This window comes from Cherax quadricarinatus, chromosome 44 (assembly GCF_038502225.1).
Source record: "Cherax quadricarinatus isolate ZL_2023a chromosome 44, ASM3850222v1, whole genome shotgun sequence".
In the NCBI taxonomy this organism is placed as follows: domain Eukaryota; kingdom Metazoa; phylum Arthropoda; class Malacostraca; order Decapoda; family Parastacidae; genus Cherax; species Cherax quadricarinatus.
The window spans coordinates 15,697,144-15,716,048 of NC_091335.1; the positions used below are offsets into that span (position 1 = coordinate 15,697,144).

The window sequence follows — 18,905 nt, forward strand, 5'->3', positions numbered from 1 at the left end:
TGTCTCCATTAGTGCTACGATGTGTGGGGATGCCTCCACTATGTATTCGTTCCATTCACTCTTTATTTGTTATTTCATCTGACTTTTTTGGGTTATCCTATATTCTCTACACATATGGTGCTGTGTATGATAAACTATGTATGTAATTGTATTTGTGTATACCTGAATAAACTTACATTTGTATACCACACTCAGTTTCCTTTCTGTTACTGTGGTCTGGTTTCTGGTTCCTGTTCTGTTTCTTGCCTGTATGTCAGGGGAGTAGGTGAGATTGCAGAGGGAGGGAGAGGTTGACTCTTGCACTGGAAGAGGATGAGACCACGAATGTAGGTAGGTGAGGATGGGCATGGTGAGAAGCTGGGGGTAGGGGAGATTGGGGTTGGTATGGGGGTTGATTGATTGGTTGGCTGGGTGTGAGAAAGGGTCCTACACTGGAGGGGGTTAGGAATGGGGGTGTTGTGGGGAGGATGAGATGGGAGGTAGAGTATAATTTGGTTTGGGAAGGAGATTGAGGCTTGAGGAATTATGTGTTAGTGTGTGTGTGTGTACTCACCTATATGTGGTTGCAAGTAAGTAAGTAAGTAAGTTTATTCAGGTATACACAAATACAGTTACATAGAATTATCATACATAGCAGCATATGTGTAGAGAACCTAGGATAACCCAAAAAAGTCAGACAGAGTGACTTATTTCCATTGGGGTCCTTTACCTTATTATTATAATATAAAGGTTATAATATTTTCTTATTATTCTATAATGAAGATAACATCTTATTATCATACTAAAAAGACTATCTACTACACGAGGGTCATCAAGACTATCTACAATACGAGGGTCATTACTAGGAATAAGGTAAAATTTACACGTATGTTAGCTAAAAAATAGAAAATCATTCTCCTCCCTTTCTGTAGCTACATTCATCAGACACCTTTTGGCATTCTTCTTGAACTGGTTCATGCTTTGACTGGCTTTGACATGTGTGGGCAATCTGTTCCATTTCTTTATTGCTGTACAATAAAAGGTGTTTGAAGCCTGGGCAATGACTGTGGGTACTACAAAGTTGTGCTCTCTCCCCCTAGTACTATGATTGCTTTGGTTCCCAACCTTGACAAAATTGACAGCAAGATATTCTGGACACTGTTTGTGAGCAATTTTATAAACATGATTTAGCTTCAGTTGTTTTACTCTATCTTCAACATTCAGCATATCCAACTGCTGTAATTCATCCTGGCCTACATGTTCTCTTGGTCCCAGCCCCAGGATGAATCTTACGATTTTGTTCTGGGTGATTTGCAGTCTATCTTTCAGTTTTTTTGTCAAGGCAGAGTATCATGAAGAGCATGCGTAATCCATATGGCATTGTATAAGGGCTAGACATAGGGTCCTGCGAGCCTCAGTAGGTAGACACTGTGCTTGTCTATAGAGGAAATTCTGTCTGGCATTCGCTTTCTTCACTACACTGTTCCCTATCAATTCTCCTGACATGCATGGGTCAAAGGGGATTCCCAGATATTTTACTGATGGAACCAAAGTGATGGGCTACCCATTACACTGGACAATAAAATTATTTACCCTTCTCAGTTTATGTTTCGTGCCAAAGAGAATGGCTTCAGTTTTCCCGAGGTGTAATGATAGTTTGTTGTCTACTAACCATTTGCTGCAGGACTCCAGTTCCAGTGTTAAAACATTAGCTATATCTTGTGGGCCTTTACCTGACACTAACAGAGCACTGTCATCTGCATACAGTAGGAGTTTGCACTTGACACTGATAGGCATGTCATTGACATAACATAAGAATAATAAGAGACCCAGAATACTACCTTGGGGAACTCCACATGCTATCGGCAGGGGTTCTGATTCCGTTTTGTTGATTTTGACAATTTGTCTCCTGTTGCTAAGGTAGGACTTAAACCAGTCTACAGAACCTATACCGATAGCTTGAAGTTTCTTACATAATATGTTGTGGTTGACAGTATCGAAGGCCTTTTGCAGGTCTAGGGTTACCATACATATGAGGTTCCCCTTTGATATTTCAGTTCTCAGGTAATCCATCAGATTAATTAGGGAGGTGTCGGTTGAGTAAGATCTTCTAAAGCCCGATTGATAGCTATGGAGAATGTTGTTGTCATTAAGGTACTTAACTGTTTGAGAGTACACCGCCCTCTCTAGAATTTTGGATATTATACTGAGTATACTAACAGGCCTATAGTTGCTTACATCAGACCTACTATTTTTCTTGAAGATAGGAGTAACTCTGGCCTCCTTGAACCCATCCGGTACGGTATTAGTGGCGATTGATAGATTTATTATGTGAGCAATAGGGATTGACAGTTCAGAAGCACCATCTTTTAGGAACTTAGACGGGATGTTATCCGGGCCAGTGCTCTTAGTTGGGTTTAACCTGCTTAGTTCTTTTTGAATAAAGTCATGAGATACACTTACTAGTTGACAACTGTTTGGGGTTACCCCTTTATTGGTATAGTATGTTTGAAACTTATCAGAGTCTGTGTTAAAGGTATTTGATGCAGCTGGTAGTTTACTTACTAGTGTTGATGCAACAGATGTGTAGAAGGAATTAAAGCAATTTGCCACCTTAGATGTTTCGTGGCATACCTCGTTATCGATAGTGAGTACTATGTTAGACCTATCTACTGGCTTATGGCTATACCCCAACTGTTTTAGTTGTTGCCAGAGCTTTCTGGGGTTATGCTTATACTCTTCAATTTTTGAGCAGTAGTGCTTTGCCTTTGCTCCTTTTATAAGTCTCTGCACTCTGTTCCTCACCCTTTGGAATTCATTTAGTGCTGCAATATCCTGTCTGTTTGCTTTAAATCTTTTTAGCAGCTGGTCTCTGAATTTCATATTATCTAATACCTCAGTAGTCATCCAGGGTTCATTTCTTCGTTTAATCCTAACCTCTTTAACTGGTGCAATATTATCAAGGATGGTAGTGAACATTGTTCAGTACCTGGCTCCGCCTCTTCGCTGGTCGCTACCAAGTTCACTCTCTTCCATGAGCTTTATCGTATCTCTTCTTAAAACTATGTAGGGATCCTGCCTGGCCCGGTGGCCTGGTGGCTAAAGCTCCCGCTTCACACACGGAGGGCCCGGGTTCGATTCCCGGCGGGTGGAAACATTTCGGCACGTTTCCTTACACCTGTTGTCCTGTTCACCTAGCAGCAAATAGGTACCTGGGTGTTAGTCGACTGGTGTGGGTCGCATCCTGGGGGACAAGATTGAGGACCCCAATGGAAATAAGTTAGACAGTCCTCGATGACGCACTGACTTTCTTGGGTTATCCTGGGTGGCTAACCCTCCGGGGTTAAAAATCCGAACGAAATCTTATCTTATCTTATCTTATCCACTACATCACTCTCCGGATTATTCCACTTCCTGACAACTCTTTGGCTGAAGAAATACTTCCTAACATCCCTGTGACTAATCTGAGTTTTCACTTTCCAGTTGTGACCCCTTGTTGCTGTTTCCCATCTCTGAAACACTATCCCTTTCCACCTTTTCAATTTATCACAGTATTTTGTATGTCGGTATCACGTGTGTCTTCTCACTTAAGTGTGGTTGCAGAGGTCGAGTAATAGCTCCTGTTAGTTACCATTTTGTCCTAGGCACATGTCGATTAGACACTAGGCCTGTTGTAGTGCATGTGTGTGTGCATGTGTGTGTGCATGTGTGTGTGCATGTGTGTGTGTGTGTGTGTGTGTGTGTGTGTGTGTGTGTGTACTCACCTATTTGTACTCACCTATTTGTGGTTGCAGGGGTCGAGTCATAGCTCCTGGCCCCGCCTCTTCACTGATTGCTACTAGGTGCTCTCCCTGCCCCATGAGCTTTATCAAACCTCGTCTTAAAGCTATGTATGGTTCCCGCCTCCACTACGTCACTTTCTAGGCTATTCCACTTCCTGACAACTCTATGACTGAAGAAATACTTCCTAACATCCCTTTGATTCATCTGAGTCTTCAACTTCCAATTGTGACCTCTTGTTTCTGTGTCCCCTCTCTGGAACATCCCGTCTTTGTCCACCTTGCCTATACACAAATAACCCGCACATAAAAGAGAGAAGCTTACGACGACGTTTCGGTCCGACTTGGACCATTGACAAAGTCACAGTGTGACTGTCAATGGTCCAAGTCGGACCGAAACGTCGTCGTAAGCTTCTCTCTTTTATGTGCGGGTTATTTGTGTATTGTTCCAGTCACGGTATTGTGCCTTTTTTGTTATTTACACCTTGCCTATTCCACGCAGTATTTTATATGTCGTTATCATGTCTCCCCTGGCCCTCTCTCCTGTCATCCAGTGTCGTCAGGCCGATTTCCCTCAACCTTTCTTCATAGGACATTCCCCTTGTGTGTGTGTGTGTATGTGTGTGTGTGTGTATGTGTGTGTGTGTGTATGTGTGTGTGTGTATGTGTGTGTGTATGTGTGTGTGTATGTGTATGTGTGTGTGTGTGTGTGTGTGTGTGTGTGTACTCTTGGCCCTGCCTCTCAATTTGCTTCTTGCCAGATTCACTCTCCTAGCCTCGTGGGCCTTATTATTCTTATTCTTAAAACTTCTTCATCGAGATCATTCCGCATCCTGAACGCCTTGTAACTGAAGAAATACTTCCTGACATCCCTGTGATTCATTTGTGTCTTCATCTTCCCGCTGTGCCCCCGAGTAAGATAAGATTTCGTTCGGATTTTTAACCCCGGAGGGTTAGCCACCCAGGATAACCCAAGAAAGTCAGTGCGTCATCGAGGACTGTCTAACTTATTTCCATTGGGGTCCTTAATCTTGTCCCCCAGGATGCGACCCACACCAGTCGACTAACACCCAGGTACCTATTTGCTGCTAGGTGAACAGGACAACAGGTGTAAGGAAACATGTCGAAATGTTTCCACCCGCCGGGAATCGAACCCGGGCCCTCCGTGTGTGAAGCGGGAGCTTTAGCCACCAGGCCACCGGGCAGCCACCAGGCCACCGGGCCGCCACCGGGCCACCTATTTCCCGCCTCTGAAACAGCCTGTACCTGTCTTATTAGTTCCTTTGAGCATTTTGTATATTGTTATCATGTCTTCCCTGGTTCTTCTGTGTGTGTGTATATGTGTGTATGTGTGTGTGTGTGTATGTGTGTGTGTGTGTGTATGTGTGTGTGTATGTGTGTGTGTATGTGTGTGTGTGTGTGTGTGTGTGTGTGTGTGTGTGTGTGTGTGTGTGTGTGTGTGTGTGTGTTTATGAATTAATATGCATGTGCATGTCTATGTTACATGTGTTAAGACGGTGCATGCCTGTGTACGTAATACACGAGTACAGTGATGTGCAGCTGACCGAGTTGTCTGAATTGGTGCATCATACACATTTATTGAAGACATTATTGTCCCAGCAGAAGTGTGCCTTCAAGAACCTACAACGAGGCTTCCGTGCAAGAGTTTTCCTGAGGCTTACAAAGCTGATGACTTCTGCTCTCAACTACGTACTGACCCCAAGTTCAGGTGGTGTCGTCAGGTGAGCTGCTGCTTCCAATTAATTCTCATCCTCTTGCATTATTATTATATTTATGAAGTAGCACTAAGTCCGTAGGGCTCATATAGAGCCTGGGTATTAGAGGTAATAAGGTTTGACCCAAGAAAGAGGAAAGTAATTTCATTTCCTTGCATCAAGAGCCCTTCACCAGCATCAGGACATCCTTATGGAATAGAGGCTTCAGGGATATGTTTCCTCACTGCCTCGAGTCAGAGGGAAATATTTTCCTTCTCTTGTTGCTGGTTTATTCGTAATGTCGTTTATCATATAAGGAGCCGCTCATTATCTCCTTAATAAATAATGATTAACATACCTGGTGTCTATTTTGTAAGTAGGATTCTCGTGTCTGTAGAGTAGACTTATGGTCACAAAAGATTTCCCTTCCTGTGTTTTATAGTATTCTGGTTGTGAGTTTCAGTGTTACAATCAACATTGTTGTGACAACTCACAAATTTGAAGAGGAAGTAAAATGAGGTTTTGGTTCGTCCTTTACCATTATCAAGTCGTTAGTGGGTCATTATTATATTATATATTATATATAAAAAGCTTAATTTCCATTTTATGAATTAGTTGTGACTTGCTCTTAGAAAAAAAATGTGTGCAGGTGGTAGACGTGGAGGCGTACATCAGCGCGTGTCGCTGGGACTACTGTGCCTGTGAGGCCCAGGATAGGGAGACGTGTGCCTGTGAAACTTTCGCTGCCTTCAAGAGGGAATGTGTGTGGACTGGGGTAGACATCCCGGGGGAGTGGCGCTCACGTAACTTCTGCCGTAAGTTTGAACAAGTGTCCTGTATAGTGTTTTTAGTGGACTATTTGCCCAACATCTTCTGTTTGAGTACTTTTTTTGTGTTGTGAAAACTTATTTCAGCCTTTGAATATTACTGAATTTTAAACGAGAAAAGTTTCCTTAATTGTTCTTGTTTTTGACTATTTTGCATGTATCAGATATTTGTAAAGAATATTCCATAGCTGTTCCAGGTGTCGTGTGTGTGCACCTGGAGATTTGTAACTCAGTGTATATACCATGAGTTTACTTTAAATCCCTGTTTTAGGAATTAAAGTATTTTTGATTGATAATATAAGAAGTGAAAATTAGCCTTCCTGGCCTTCGTACAGTCAACTGGGTTTAAATCTAACAAAACAACCATCATGATGCCACCAGCGATGAAGTGTGAAGAAGGTATGGTCTACAATCCATGTATGCCAGCTATTCAGCCTCGATGTGGTCAGGCCGTGGAGAGTGTGCATCCTGCCTTCTGCGTGGAGGGCTGCGACTGCCCTCCAGGCTTGGTGATCCACGAAGGACGCTGCATCCCCAAGCAAGACTGTCCCTGCACACACCACAACAAAGAGTACAACTTCGGCGACATCATCACCAGTGACTGCAATACATGGTTAGTGTCCTCGCGAAAGATGTTTACCCTGTAACAGTGTCCTAGTTGTTGAAAGACTTTAGCATGTAAAGGATGGTACAACCTGAACACCTTACCATATATATCCAAGAGCTATTTGGACAGGCATCTGCACTTCCTCTGAAGCTATCATTCTCTTGTTGGAGATAAATGGTATAAAATGCCGACATGGGAAAATAGACACAAATGCAGTATTATGTGATCTTGTATTGTCTACGTTTCGCCCACACAGTAGACTCTGTCATGTCGCAAACATATCAGTTTGGGCGACAAAGAGTACATGAGTATATATAGGATGAAGAGTCAGGTGGATAATGTTGAGGAAATTGTATTTGAGACGGACCTGCAAGCCCATCTCAAATCCAACTTCATTATCTTACATACTATAGGTATGCATGGCAGTGTTCTGCTTGTGGTTCAAGTTGGTGATATTAGATGTACTTCACGTGTTATAATACTGCACACTGACTGCATCTGCAACACGAGGACCTATTGCAACTACTCAAAAATTTCACTTGTTCGTCGAAGGTCCTGAATTTCACTTTAGGCTTTGTAAAGTGTTATCAGTTTGTAAACTTCACAGAATGAAGCTTCAAGGTTTACATTGAGAGTTTCTCCCTGTATCATATATGAGAATTTTCATTTTTTCATGTTTATTTTCCAGGTAATAAGTTCATTGTCATGTACTCTTAATGAAAATAAATCTTATTGTCTCATTTACAGTTGTGTAAATTCAGAATGATGGCAAATGAGACATGTGCTATTAATAATAATTAAATTGATCTAAATTCAATTTTTGCCCATTAGTTCTTTAAATATGTGCAGATGATGATCTAGAATAGTAGTTCTTATGGCATTTGCAGTTTGTTTATATAACGTGTCTAGGAAGAGTAGGTGTGTAACGGAGAGGAAGTATATAAATCCTTATATTAATTACATCTTGTTATGTAAATGGGCACAGATGCACTAATGTTGCCGCAATAAAATGTCACTTGAGTTGCATCTGTGTCCATTTACCTAACATTCTGTCGGCAATTTTACCATTATTACTAATAATTACATGTTGCCCACAGCACATGTCAGGGAGGAGAGTGGGTGTGTACCGAGGACAAGTGTGGCTCTCGCTGTGGTGCTGTGGGTGACCCTCATTACATGACTTTTGACGGCCGTCACTTTGACTTCATGGGCAAGTGTTCTTATTACCTAGTGAAGGGGCATGACTTCAGCATCGAGGCCGAGAACACACCGTGTAGTGGAACCATCTCAGAGGTGAGTATCCATCACTTATGTTGAGTCAAATGATTGGCAGAGAGCGTGCATAATTCCCCTGTACATATAAGGGAAAAGGGGATAAAAGAAAAAGTAAGAATTATAGGGGATTAACCTGTTGAGTATACCACATATAGTCTACTGTAAAATTATTATTGAAAGGGTTAGGTGTAAGACAGAAAGTAGGATTGTAAAAGAGCAACAAGGATTTGGGAAGGGTAGGGTATGTGTAGATCAAGTGTTGACTGAAGTATATAAGTGAATAAGTCACATTTCCAGTCAGATTAGAACTTAGAATACGTACAGCCTCTCAGATCTGCCAGTTAGACTTAAACAGCTTACCCAACCTGAGGGTGAAAGTGTATCTTTTTCGGGTCACCCTGCCTCGGTGGGAGACAGCCAGCGTGTACAATGTTTGCACTTTAAAGGAGTGGTTTGGGTTATTGGCAGTTTAGAGGGACATCTAAACTGTCGTATCTGAGCGCCTCTGCAAAGACAGTGATTATGTACGAGTGATGGTGAAAGTGTTGAATGATTATATATATATATATATATATATATATATATATATATATATATATATATATATATATATATATATATATATATATATATATATATATATATATATATATATATATATATTATATATATATATATATATATATATATATATATATATATATATATATATATATATATATATATATATATATATATATATATATATATATATATATATATATATTGGAAGATGGAGGGAATATTTTGAGGAATTGTTAAATGTTGATGAAGATAGGGAAGCTGTGATTTCGTGTATAGGGCAAGGAGGAATAACATCTTGTAGGAGTGAGGAAGAGCCAGTTGTGAGTGTGGGGGAAGTTCGTGAGGCAGTAGGTAAAATGAAAGGGGGTAAGGCAGCCGGGATTGATGGGATAAAGATAGAAATGTTAAAAGCAGGTGGGGATATAGTTTTGGAGTGGTTGGTGCAATTATTTAATAAATGTATGGAAGAGGGTAAGGTACCTAGGGATTGGCAGAGAGCATGCATAGTTCCTTTGTATAAAGGCAAAGGGGATAAAAGAGAGTGCAAAAATTATAGGGGGATAAGTCTGCTGAGTATACCTGGTAAAGTGTATGGTAGAGTTATTATTGAAAGAATTAAGAGTAAGACGGAGAATAGGATAGCAGATGAACAAGGAGGCTTTAGGAAAGGTAGGGGGTGTGTGGACCAGGTGTTTACAGTGAAACATATAAGTGAACAGTATTTAGATAAGGCTAAAGAGGTCTTTGTGGCATTTATGGATTTGGAAAAGGCGTATGACAGGGTGGATAGGGGGGCAATGTGGCAGATGTTGCAAGTGTATGGTGTAGGAGGTAGGTTACTGAAAGCAGTGAAGAGTTTTTACGAGGATAGTGAGGCTCAAGTTAGAGTATGTAGGAAAGAGGGAAATTATTTCCCAGTAAAAGTAGGCCTTAGACAAGGATGTGTGATGTCACCGTGGTTGTTTAATATATTTATAGATGGGGTTGTAAGAGAAGTAAATGCGAGGGTCTTGACAAGAGGCATGGAGTTAAAAGATAAAGAATCACACACAAAGTGGGAGTTGTCACAGCTGCTCTTTGCTGATGACACTGTGCTCTTGGGAGATTCTGAAGAGAAGTTGCAGAGATTGGTGGATGAATTTGGTAGGGTGTGCAAAAGAAGAAAATTAAAGGTGAATACAGGAAAGAGTAAGGTTATGAGGATAACAAAAAGATTAGGTGATGAAAGATTGAATATCAGATTGGAGGGAGAGAGTATGGAGGAGGTGAATGTATTCAGATATTTGGGAGTGGACGTGTCAGCGGATGGGTCTATGAAAGATGAGGTGAATCATAGAATTGATGAGGGAAAAAGAGTGAGTGGTGCACTTAGGAGTCTGTGGAGACAAAGAACTTTGTCCTTGGAGGCAAAGAGGGGAATGTATGAGAGTATAGTTTTACCAACGCTCTTATATGGGTGTGAAGCATGGGTGATGAATGTTGCAGCGAGGAGAAGGCTGGAGGCAGTGGAGATGTCATGTCTGAGGGCAATGTGTGGTGTGAATATAATGCAGAGAATTCGTAGTTTGGAAGTTAGGAGGAGGTGCGGGATTACCAAAACTGTTGTCCAGAGGGCTGAGGAAGGGTTGTTGAGGTGGTTCGGACATGTAGAGAGAATGGAGCGAAACAGAATGACTTCAAGAGTGTATCAGTCTGTAGTGGAAGGAAGGCGGGGTAGGGGTCGGCCTAGGAAAGGTTGGAGAGAGGGGGTAAAGGAGGTTTTGTGTGCGAGGGGCTTGGACTTCCAGCAGGTATGCATGAGCGTGTTTGATAGGAATGAATGGAGACAAATGGTTTTTAATACTTGACGTGCTGTTGGAGTGTGAGCAAAGTAACATTTATGAAGGGGTTCAGGGAAACCGGCAGGCCGGACTTGAGTCCTGGAGATGGGAAGTACAGTGCCTGCACTCTGAAGGAGGGGTGTTAATGTTGTAGTTTAAAAACTGTAGTGTAAGCACCCTTCTGGCAAGACAGTGATGGAGTGAATGATAGTGAAAGTTTTTCTTTTTCGGGCCACCCTGCCTTGGTGGGAATCGGCCAGTGCGATAATAAAAAAAAATAATAATAAAATAATATATATATATATATATATATATATATATATATATATATATATATATATATATATATATATATATATATATATATATATATATATATATATATATATATATATGTATGTATGTATGTATATATATATATATATATATATATATATATATATATATACATATATATATATATATATATATATATATATATATATATATATATATATATATATATATATATATATATATATATATATAATATATATATATATTCAACAAGTCGGCCGTTTCCCACCGAGGCAGGGTGACCCAAAAAAAGAAAGAAAATCCCCAAAAAGAAAATACTTTCATCATCATTCAACACTTTCACCACACTCGCACATTATCACTGTTTTTGCAGAGGTGCCCAGAATACAACAGTTTAGAAGCATACACATATAAAGATACACAACATATCCCTCCAAACTGCCAATATCCCAAACCCCTCCTTTAAAGTGCAGGCATTGTACTTCCCATTTCCAGGACTCAAGTCCGACTATGAAAATAACCGGTTTCCCTGAATCCCTTCACTAAATATTACCCTGCTCACACTCCAGCTGATCATCAGGTCCCAAGTACCATTCGTCTCCATTCACTCCTATCTAACACGCTCACGCACGCTTGCTGGAAGTCCAAGCCCCTTGCCCACAAAACCTCCTTTACCCCCTCTCTCCAACCCTTTCGAGGACGACCCCTACCCCGCCTTCCTTCCCCTATAGATTTATATGCTTTCCATGTCATTCTACTTTGATCCATTCTCTCTAAATGACCAAACCACCTCAACAACCCCTCTTCTGCCCTCTGACTAATACATTTATTAACTCCACACCTTTTCCTAATTTCCACACTCCGAATTTTCTGCATAATATTTACACCACACATTGCCCTTAAACAGGACATCTCCACTGCCTCCAACCGTCTCCTCGCTGCTGCATTTACCACCCAAGCTTCACACCCATATAAGAGTGTTGGTACTACTGTACTTTCATACATTCCCTTCTTTTCCTCCATAGATAACGTTTTTTGACTCCACATATACCTCAATGCACCACTCACCTTTTTTCCCTCATCAATTCTATGATTAACCTCATCCTTCATAAATCCATCCGCCGACACATCAACTCCCAAGTATCTGAAAACATTCACTTCTTCCATGCTCCTCCTCCCCAATTTGATATCCAATTTTTCTTTATCTAAATCATTTGACACCCTCATCACCTTACTCTTTTCTATGTTCACTTTCAACTTTCTACCTTTACACACATTCTCAAACTCATCCACTAACCTTTGCAATTTTTCTTTAGAATCTCCCATAAGCACAGTATCATCAGCAAAAAGTAACTGTGTCAATTTCCATTTTGAATTTGATTCCCCAAAATTTAATCCCACCCCTCTCCCGAACACCCTAGCATTTACTTCCTTTACAACCCCATCTATAAATATATTAAACAACCATGGTGACATTACACATCCCTGTCTAAAACCTACTTTTACCGGGAAGTAGTCTTCCTCTCTTCTACACACCCTAACCTGAGCCTCACTATCCTCATAAAAAATCTTTACAGCATTTAATAACTTACCACCTATTCCATATACTTGCAACATCTGCCACATTGCTCCTCTATCCACTCTATCATATGCCTTTTCTAAATCCATAAATGCAATGAAAACTTCCCTACCTTTATCTAAATACTGTTCACGTATATGCTTCAATGTAAACACTTGATCTACACATCCCCTACCCACTCTGAAACCTCCTTGCTTATCCGCAATCCTACATTCTGTCTTACCTCTAATTCTTTCAATTATAACCCTACCGTACACTTTTCCTGGTAAACTCAGTAACTTATTCCTCTATAATTTTTACAGTCTCTTTTGTCCCCTTTCCCTTTATATAAAGGGACTATACATGCTCTCCGCCAATCCCTAGGTACCTTCCCCTCTATCATACATTTATTAAACAAAAGTACCAACCACTCCAACACTATATCCCCCCCTGCTTTTAACATTTCTGTCATGATCCCATCAGTTCCAGCTGCTTTACCCCCTTTCATTTTACGTAATGCCTCACGTACCTCCCCCACACTTACATTCTGCTCTTCTTCACTCCTAAAAGATGGTATACCTCCCTGACCAGTGCATGAAATTACTGCCTCTGTTTCTTCCTTAACATTTAAAAGTTCCTCAAAATATTCTCGCCATCTACCTAATACCTCCATCTCCCCATCTCCTAACTCCCCTACTCTGTTTTTAACTGACAAATCCATACTTTCCCTAGGCTTTCTTAACTTGTTTAACTCACTCCAAAATTTGTTTTTATTTTCATTAAAATTTCTTGACAGTGCCTCTCCCACTCTATCATCTGCTCTCCTTTTGCACTCTCTCACCACTCTCTTTACCTTTCTTTTACTCTCCATATACTCTGCTCTTCTTATAACAGTTCTGCTTTGTAAAAACCTCTCATAAGCTACCTTTTTCTCTTTTATCACACCCTTTACTTCATTCCACCAATCACTCCTCTTTCCTACTGCCGTCACGCTCCTATAACCACAAACTTCTGCCCCACATTCTAATACTGCATTTTTAAAACTACTCCAACCCTCTTCAACCCCCCCACTACTCATCTTTGCACTAGCCCACCTTTCTGCCAATAGTCGCTTATATCTCACCCGAACTTCCTCCTCCATTAGTTTATACACTTTCACCTCCCTCTTACTTCTTGTTGCCACCTTCCTCTTTTCCCATCTACCTCTTACTCTAACTGTAGCTACAACTAAATAATGAACCGATATATCAATTGCCCCTCTATAAACATGTACATCCTGGAGCCTACCCATCAACCTTTTATCCACCAATACATAATCTAATAAACTACTTTCATTACGTGCTACATCATACCTTGTATATTTATTTATCCTCTTTTTCATAAAATATGTATTACTTATTACCAAATTTCTTTCTACACATAGCTCAATTAAAGGCTCCCCATTTACATTTACCCCTGGCACCCCAAATTTACCTACTACTCCCTCCATAACATTTTTACCCACTTTAGCATTGAAATCCCCAACCACCATTACTCTCACACTTGATTAATTGGAAAAAGGGGTGGAGTTAATGTATTAAAAGGGAGAAGAGGGGGTTTTTGAGGGTTTGTTTTAAAAAAATATGTTAAGACATGAAAGCAATAATTTAAGGAAAGGAAAGGGGTAGGGGGTTTTCGGGGTTAAGGGGAAAAAGGTTTTGGGGTTTACCAGCAGGGGCATGAGTAATTGGGGAAGGGGGAATGGATTTTAATGGGAAATTGATATCTTTTAGGTGGAAGGGTTATTTAGTAAAGGGTTTTGAACCGGGTTAAATTTAGCCCAGGCCCGGTAGACAATGCCTTTATTTCAAAAAGGGGGCGGGGCAGTTTTAGGAATGCTGTACCCCTTTTTTAAAATGTTGATTGTGACTTCAGAAAAGTGATTATGGTAAAAAGAGATAAAGATTTTTATTTTTTTTTTTGGGTCACCCTGCCATCTATGACGCAGGGGCCCAAAAAAAAAGAAAACCAAAAAAAAAAACTTTCATCATTTAACACTTCACTTCACAAAAATCACTTTTTTGATTAAAAAAACAAAAGTTTTGAAGATATGTTAAAAAAAAAAAATATCCTCCAAAAATGCCAATATCCCAAACCTCCATTAAAGTGCAGGCATTGTACTTCCCATTTGGGCTCAAGTCCGGGTAAATTATAATAACCGGTTTCCCTGAATCCCCTTTACAAAATTACCCTGTTAACTCCAACAGAAACAGGGCTAAAATACCATTGTTCCTTCATAAACCCATCTGCTGACAAGTCAACTCCCAAATATCTGTACACATTCACTTCTTCCATACTCCTTGCTTCTAATGTGATATCCATTTTTTATCTAAATCTTTTAATACCCTCATCACCTTACTCTTATGTATGCTCACATTCAACTTTCTACCTTTACACACACTCCCCAACTCGTCCACTAACCTTAGCAACTTTTCTTTAGAATCTCCCATAAGCACAGTATCATCAGCAAAATGTAAATGTGTCAACTCCAATTTTGTATTTGATTCCCCATAATTTAATCCCACCCCTCTCCCCAACACCCTAGCATTTACTTCTTTTACAATCCCGTGTATAAATATGTTAAACAACCATGGTGACATTACACATCCCTGTCTAAGACCTACTTTTACTAGGAAGTAGTCTCCCTCTCTTCTACACACCCTAACCTGAGCCTCACTATACTCATAAAAACTCTTTACAGCATTTAGTAACTTACTACTTATTCCATAAACTTGAAACATCTGCCATATTGCTCCCCTATCCACCCTGTCATATGCCTTTTCTAAATGAATAAATGCAATGAAAACTTCCGACGTGGGAAGTACAATGCCTGTACTTTATAGGAGGGTTTGGGATACTGGCTGTTTGGAGTGATCATCTAAACTGTTGTATCCGAGCACCTCTACAAAGACGGTTAGTTACCACTCTGTCCCAGGCACATGTCGATTAGACATTTGGCCTGTTGTATGTGTGTGCGTGCGTGCGGTGATTATTTATGAATGATCGTGAAAATGTGTTGAACGATGATGATAGTTTTTTGGGGGTTTTTGGGTTTTTATTTTTTTATTTTTCAGTTTGAATTAGTGGTGAATTACTTAACGTTCGTTGATTATTTTTCTAAGAATGTGAGTTAAGGCATCTTCATCCTCTTACAGAGTATGAACTTCCCAGAGTCTGTGGGGAATCATTTGCCCTCGTGCACTAAGTCAGTGACGGTGCGGGTGGAGAACACTGTCATCCACCTCAAGCAGAATAAAGAGGTCATAGTTGATGGTAATGAACTCCGGCACATCCCTGCCTGGGTTCCTGGTGCTTACATCAAGGCTCCTTCCAGTCTCTTTATCATGGGTAATAAAATATTTCGTTTTACTACATGCGGGTCATATTTGCAAAAGCTTAGGTATAATGTTTGTTAGGAAACATGACAAGTGTTTCCTGACGCGGGTCTTAGTCATGATGACCCACAGCTGGAGCTTTTGGTCATCTGACCGAGGCCTTCCGCTGACTTACCCCTCCACTTATTTAAACATCATAGTTATGATTGTAACCATTAGGAGTACTTAGTAATGTAAGTTTTGTATTGTCTGTTTATACTATGTTAATACTGATGCACAATATTAAGTAAATTATACATTATATGTTGTAAAATATTTTATGTTACTTTATGGAGGTCATTGGTTTGTGACATAATTTTAAACACGAATTTTATATGTAAAGATACAAAGTAATAATATAAACTACAAGAATAACCAGCTGGAGGTCTTTAATTAATGACGAAGGTTACTCCTTCGAACACTTTTGTAGAGAACTTGATATAACCTGGAAAACCTTCCATCGCATCTATGATGTGCTCTGTTTTTTGCATGACGTACTGGTAGCCAGCACAAGACTGCTCCAGTGAACGAAAACTTTACCGTGACTCGCGCCAAGATATTTTTATTTATCTTTTCATACCAAACAAATTGCCGCCACATAGTAGATTTATTATGTATTTTTATTTTCGGGATTTAGATTACGTAAGTTACATTGCTTATTATTTATTACATATTTCTTTTATTCTGCAAAACAAGGACATGAAGGCAAAATTGGCACTAATAACACAACTTTCTTTGGTCACCAAGTTTGTAAACCAAACTTTGTCTTCAGAAAAAAACTTAGTCACCAAGCGAAAGTGTCTTATAAATGTGTTCATTATGTCTTTGTCCGTATGCTGAAGACGTCCTCAGTGAGAGGCAGAAATGTATAATACTCCTCTTCTTTGTTACTGTTTTTAAATGGGTTCGTTTATGACACTAATCAGTATATATTACTTGATAAAGACAACCGAAACAGCGTTAGTCTGCCAATACTCGTCTCGTTGCCTTTTCCATCAGTTTATTGACCATTTTTCATTTGAATATATGCTTAGGTTAAACGTACATGGTGTTTCATTCGTCGGAGGCCCCGAGTTGGTACTCTTGTAATTACAACTGTCTTGTTTGTATATTGTCTGCAGTAAACGATAACTTGGGTCCTCCTTCGAGTAGGAGTACCAACTCGGAGCCTCCTACGAATGAAACACCTTGTATTTCTTGGTGAGTAATCTAACTAAATGTCTCAGTTGAGTTGAGTAACGGCCTAGATGTGTGGTGGGATGGACAGACTCGTGTGTACATAGATGCACCAGCAGAGTTCCGTGGGAAGACAGCGGGTCTGTGTGGAACCTTCAATATATATATATATATATGTATATATATATATGTATATATATATATATGTATATATATATATATGTATATATATATATATGTATATACGTATATATATTTTTTTTTTTTTTTTTTTTTTAAACAAGTCGGCCGTCTCCCACCGAGGCAGGGTGACCCAAAAAAGAAAGAAAATCCCCAAAAAGAAAATACTTTCATCATCATTCAACACTTTCACCACACTCGCACATTATCACTGTTTTTGCAGAGGTGCTCAGAATACAACAGTCTAGAAGCATACACATATAATGATACACAACATATCCCTCCAAACTGCCAATATCCCAAACCCCTCCTTTAAAGTGCAGGCATTGTACTTCCCATTTCCAGGACTCAAGTCCGACTATATGAAAATAACAGGTTTCCCTGAATCCCTTCACTAAATATTACCCTGCTCACACTCCAACAGATCGTCAGGTCCCAAGTACTATTCGTTTCCATTCACTCCTATCTAACACGCTCACACACGCTTGCTGGAAGTCCAAGCCCCTTACCCACAAAACCTCCTTTACCCCCTCTCTCCAACCCTTTCGAGGACGACCCCTACCCCGCCTTCCTTCCCCTATAGATTTATATGCTTTCCATGTCATTCTACTTTGATCCATTCTCTCTAAATGACCAAACCACCTCAACAACCCCTCTTCTGCCCTCTGACTAATACTTTTATTAACTCCACACCTTCTCCTAATTTCCACACTCCGAATTTTCTGCATAATATTTACACCACACATTGCCCTTAAACAGGACATCTCCACTGCCTCCAACCATCTCCTCACTGCTGCATTTACCACCCAAGCTTCACACCCATATAAGAGTGTTGGTACTACTATACTTTCATACATTCCCTTCTTTGCCTCCATAGATAATGTTTTTTGACTCCACATATACCTCAACGCACCACTCACCTTTTTTCCCTCATCAATTCTATGATTAACCTCATCCTTCATAAATCCATCCGCCGACACGTCAACTCCCAAGTATCTGAAAACATTCACTTCTTCCATACTCCTCCTCCCCAATTTGATATCCAATTTTTCTTTATCTAAATCATTTGACACCCTCATCACCTTACTCTTTTCTATGTTCACTTTCAACTTTCTACCTTTACACACATTCCCAAACTCATCCACTAACCTTTGCAATTTTTCTTTAGAATCTCCCATAAGCACAGTATCATCAGCAAAAAGTAACTGTGTCAATTCCCATTTTGAATTTGATTCCCCATAATTTAATCCCACCCCTCTCTCAAACACCCTAGCATTTACTTCCTTTACAACCCCATCTATAAATATATTAAACAACCATGGTGACATTACACATCCCTGTCTAAGACCTACTTTTACCGGGAAGTAGTCTCCCTCTCTTCTACACACCCTAACCTGAGCCTCACTATCCTCATAAAAACTCTTTACAGCATTTAATAACTTACCACCTATTCCATATACCTGCAACATCTGCCACATTGCTCCTCTATCCACTCTATCATATGCCTTTTCTAAATCCATAAATGCAATAAAAACTTCCCTATCTTTATCTAAATACTGTTCACATATATGCTTCAATGTAAACACGTGATCTACACATCCCCTACCCACTCTAAAACCTCCTTGCTCATCCGCAATCCTACATTCTGTCTTACCTCTAATTCTTTCAATTATAACCCTACCGTACACTTTTCCTGGTATACTCAGTAAGCTTAT

At 39.9% G+C, this 18,905-nt stretch overlaps 1 protein-coding gene across 1 annotated transcript in view; it reads left to right on the forward strand.

The window, feature by feature from the left end:
* The window catches only part of LOC128697360 (hemocytin), a 444,623-nt gene that overhangs the window by 36,397 nt on the left and 389,321 nt on the right, over positions 1-18,905 (forward strand). Inside the window, exons 13-18 of the mRNA XM_070093851.1 lie at positions 5,382-5,500; positions 6,123-6,288; positions 6,682-6,913; positions 8,005-8,200; positions 15,616-15,808; positions 17,061-17,200. Coding sequence (XP_069949952.1) covers positions 5,382-5,500; positions 6,123-6,288; positions 6,682-6,913; positions 8,005-8,200; positions 15,616-15,808; positions 17,061-17,200 — 1,046 coding nt within the window. The remainder of the gene's footprint in view (positions 1-5,381; positions 5,501-6,122; positions 6,289-6,681; positions 6,914-8,004; positions 8,201-15,615; positions 15,809-17,060; positions 17,201-18,905) is intronic.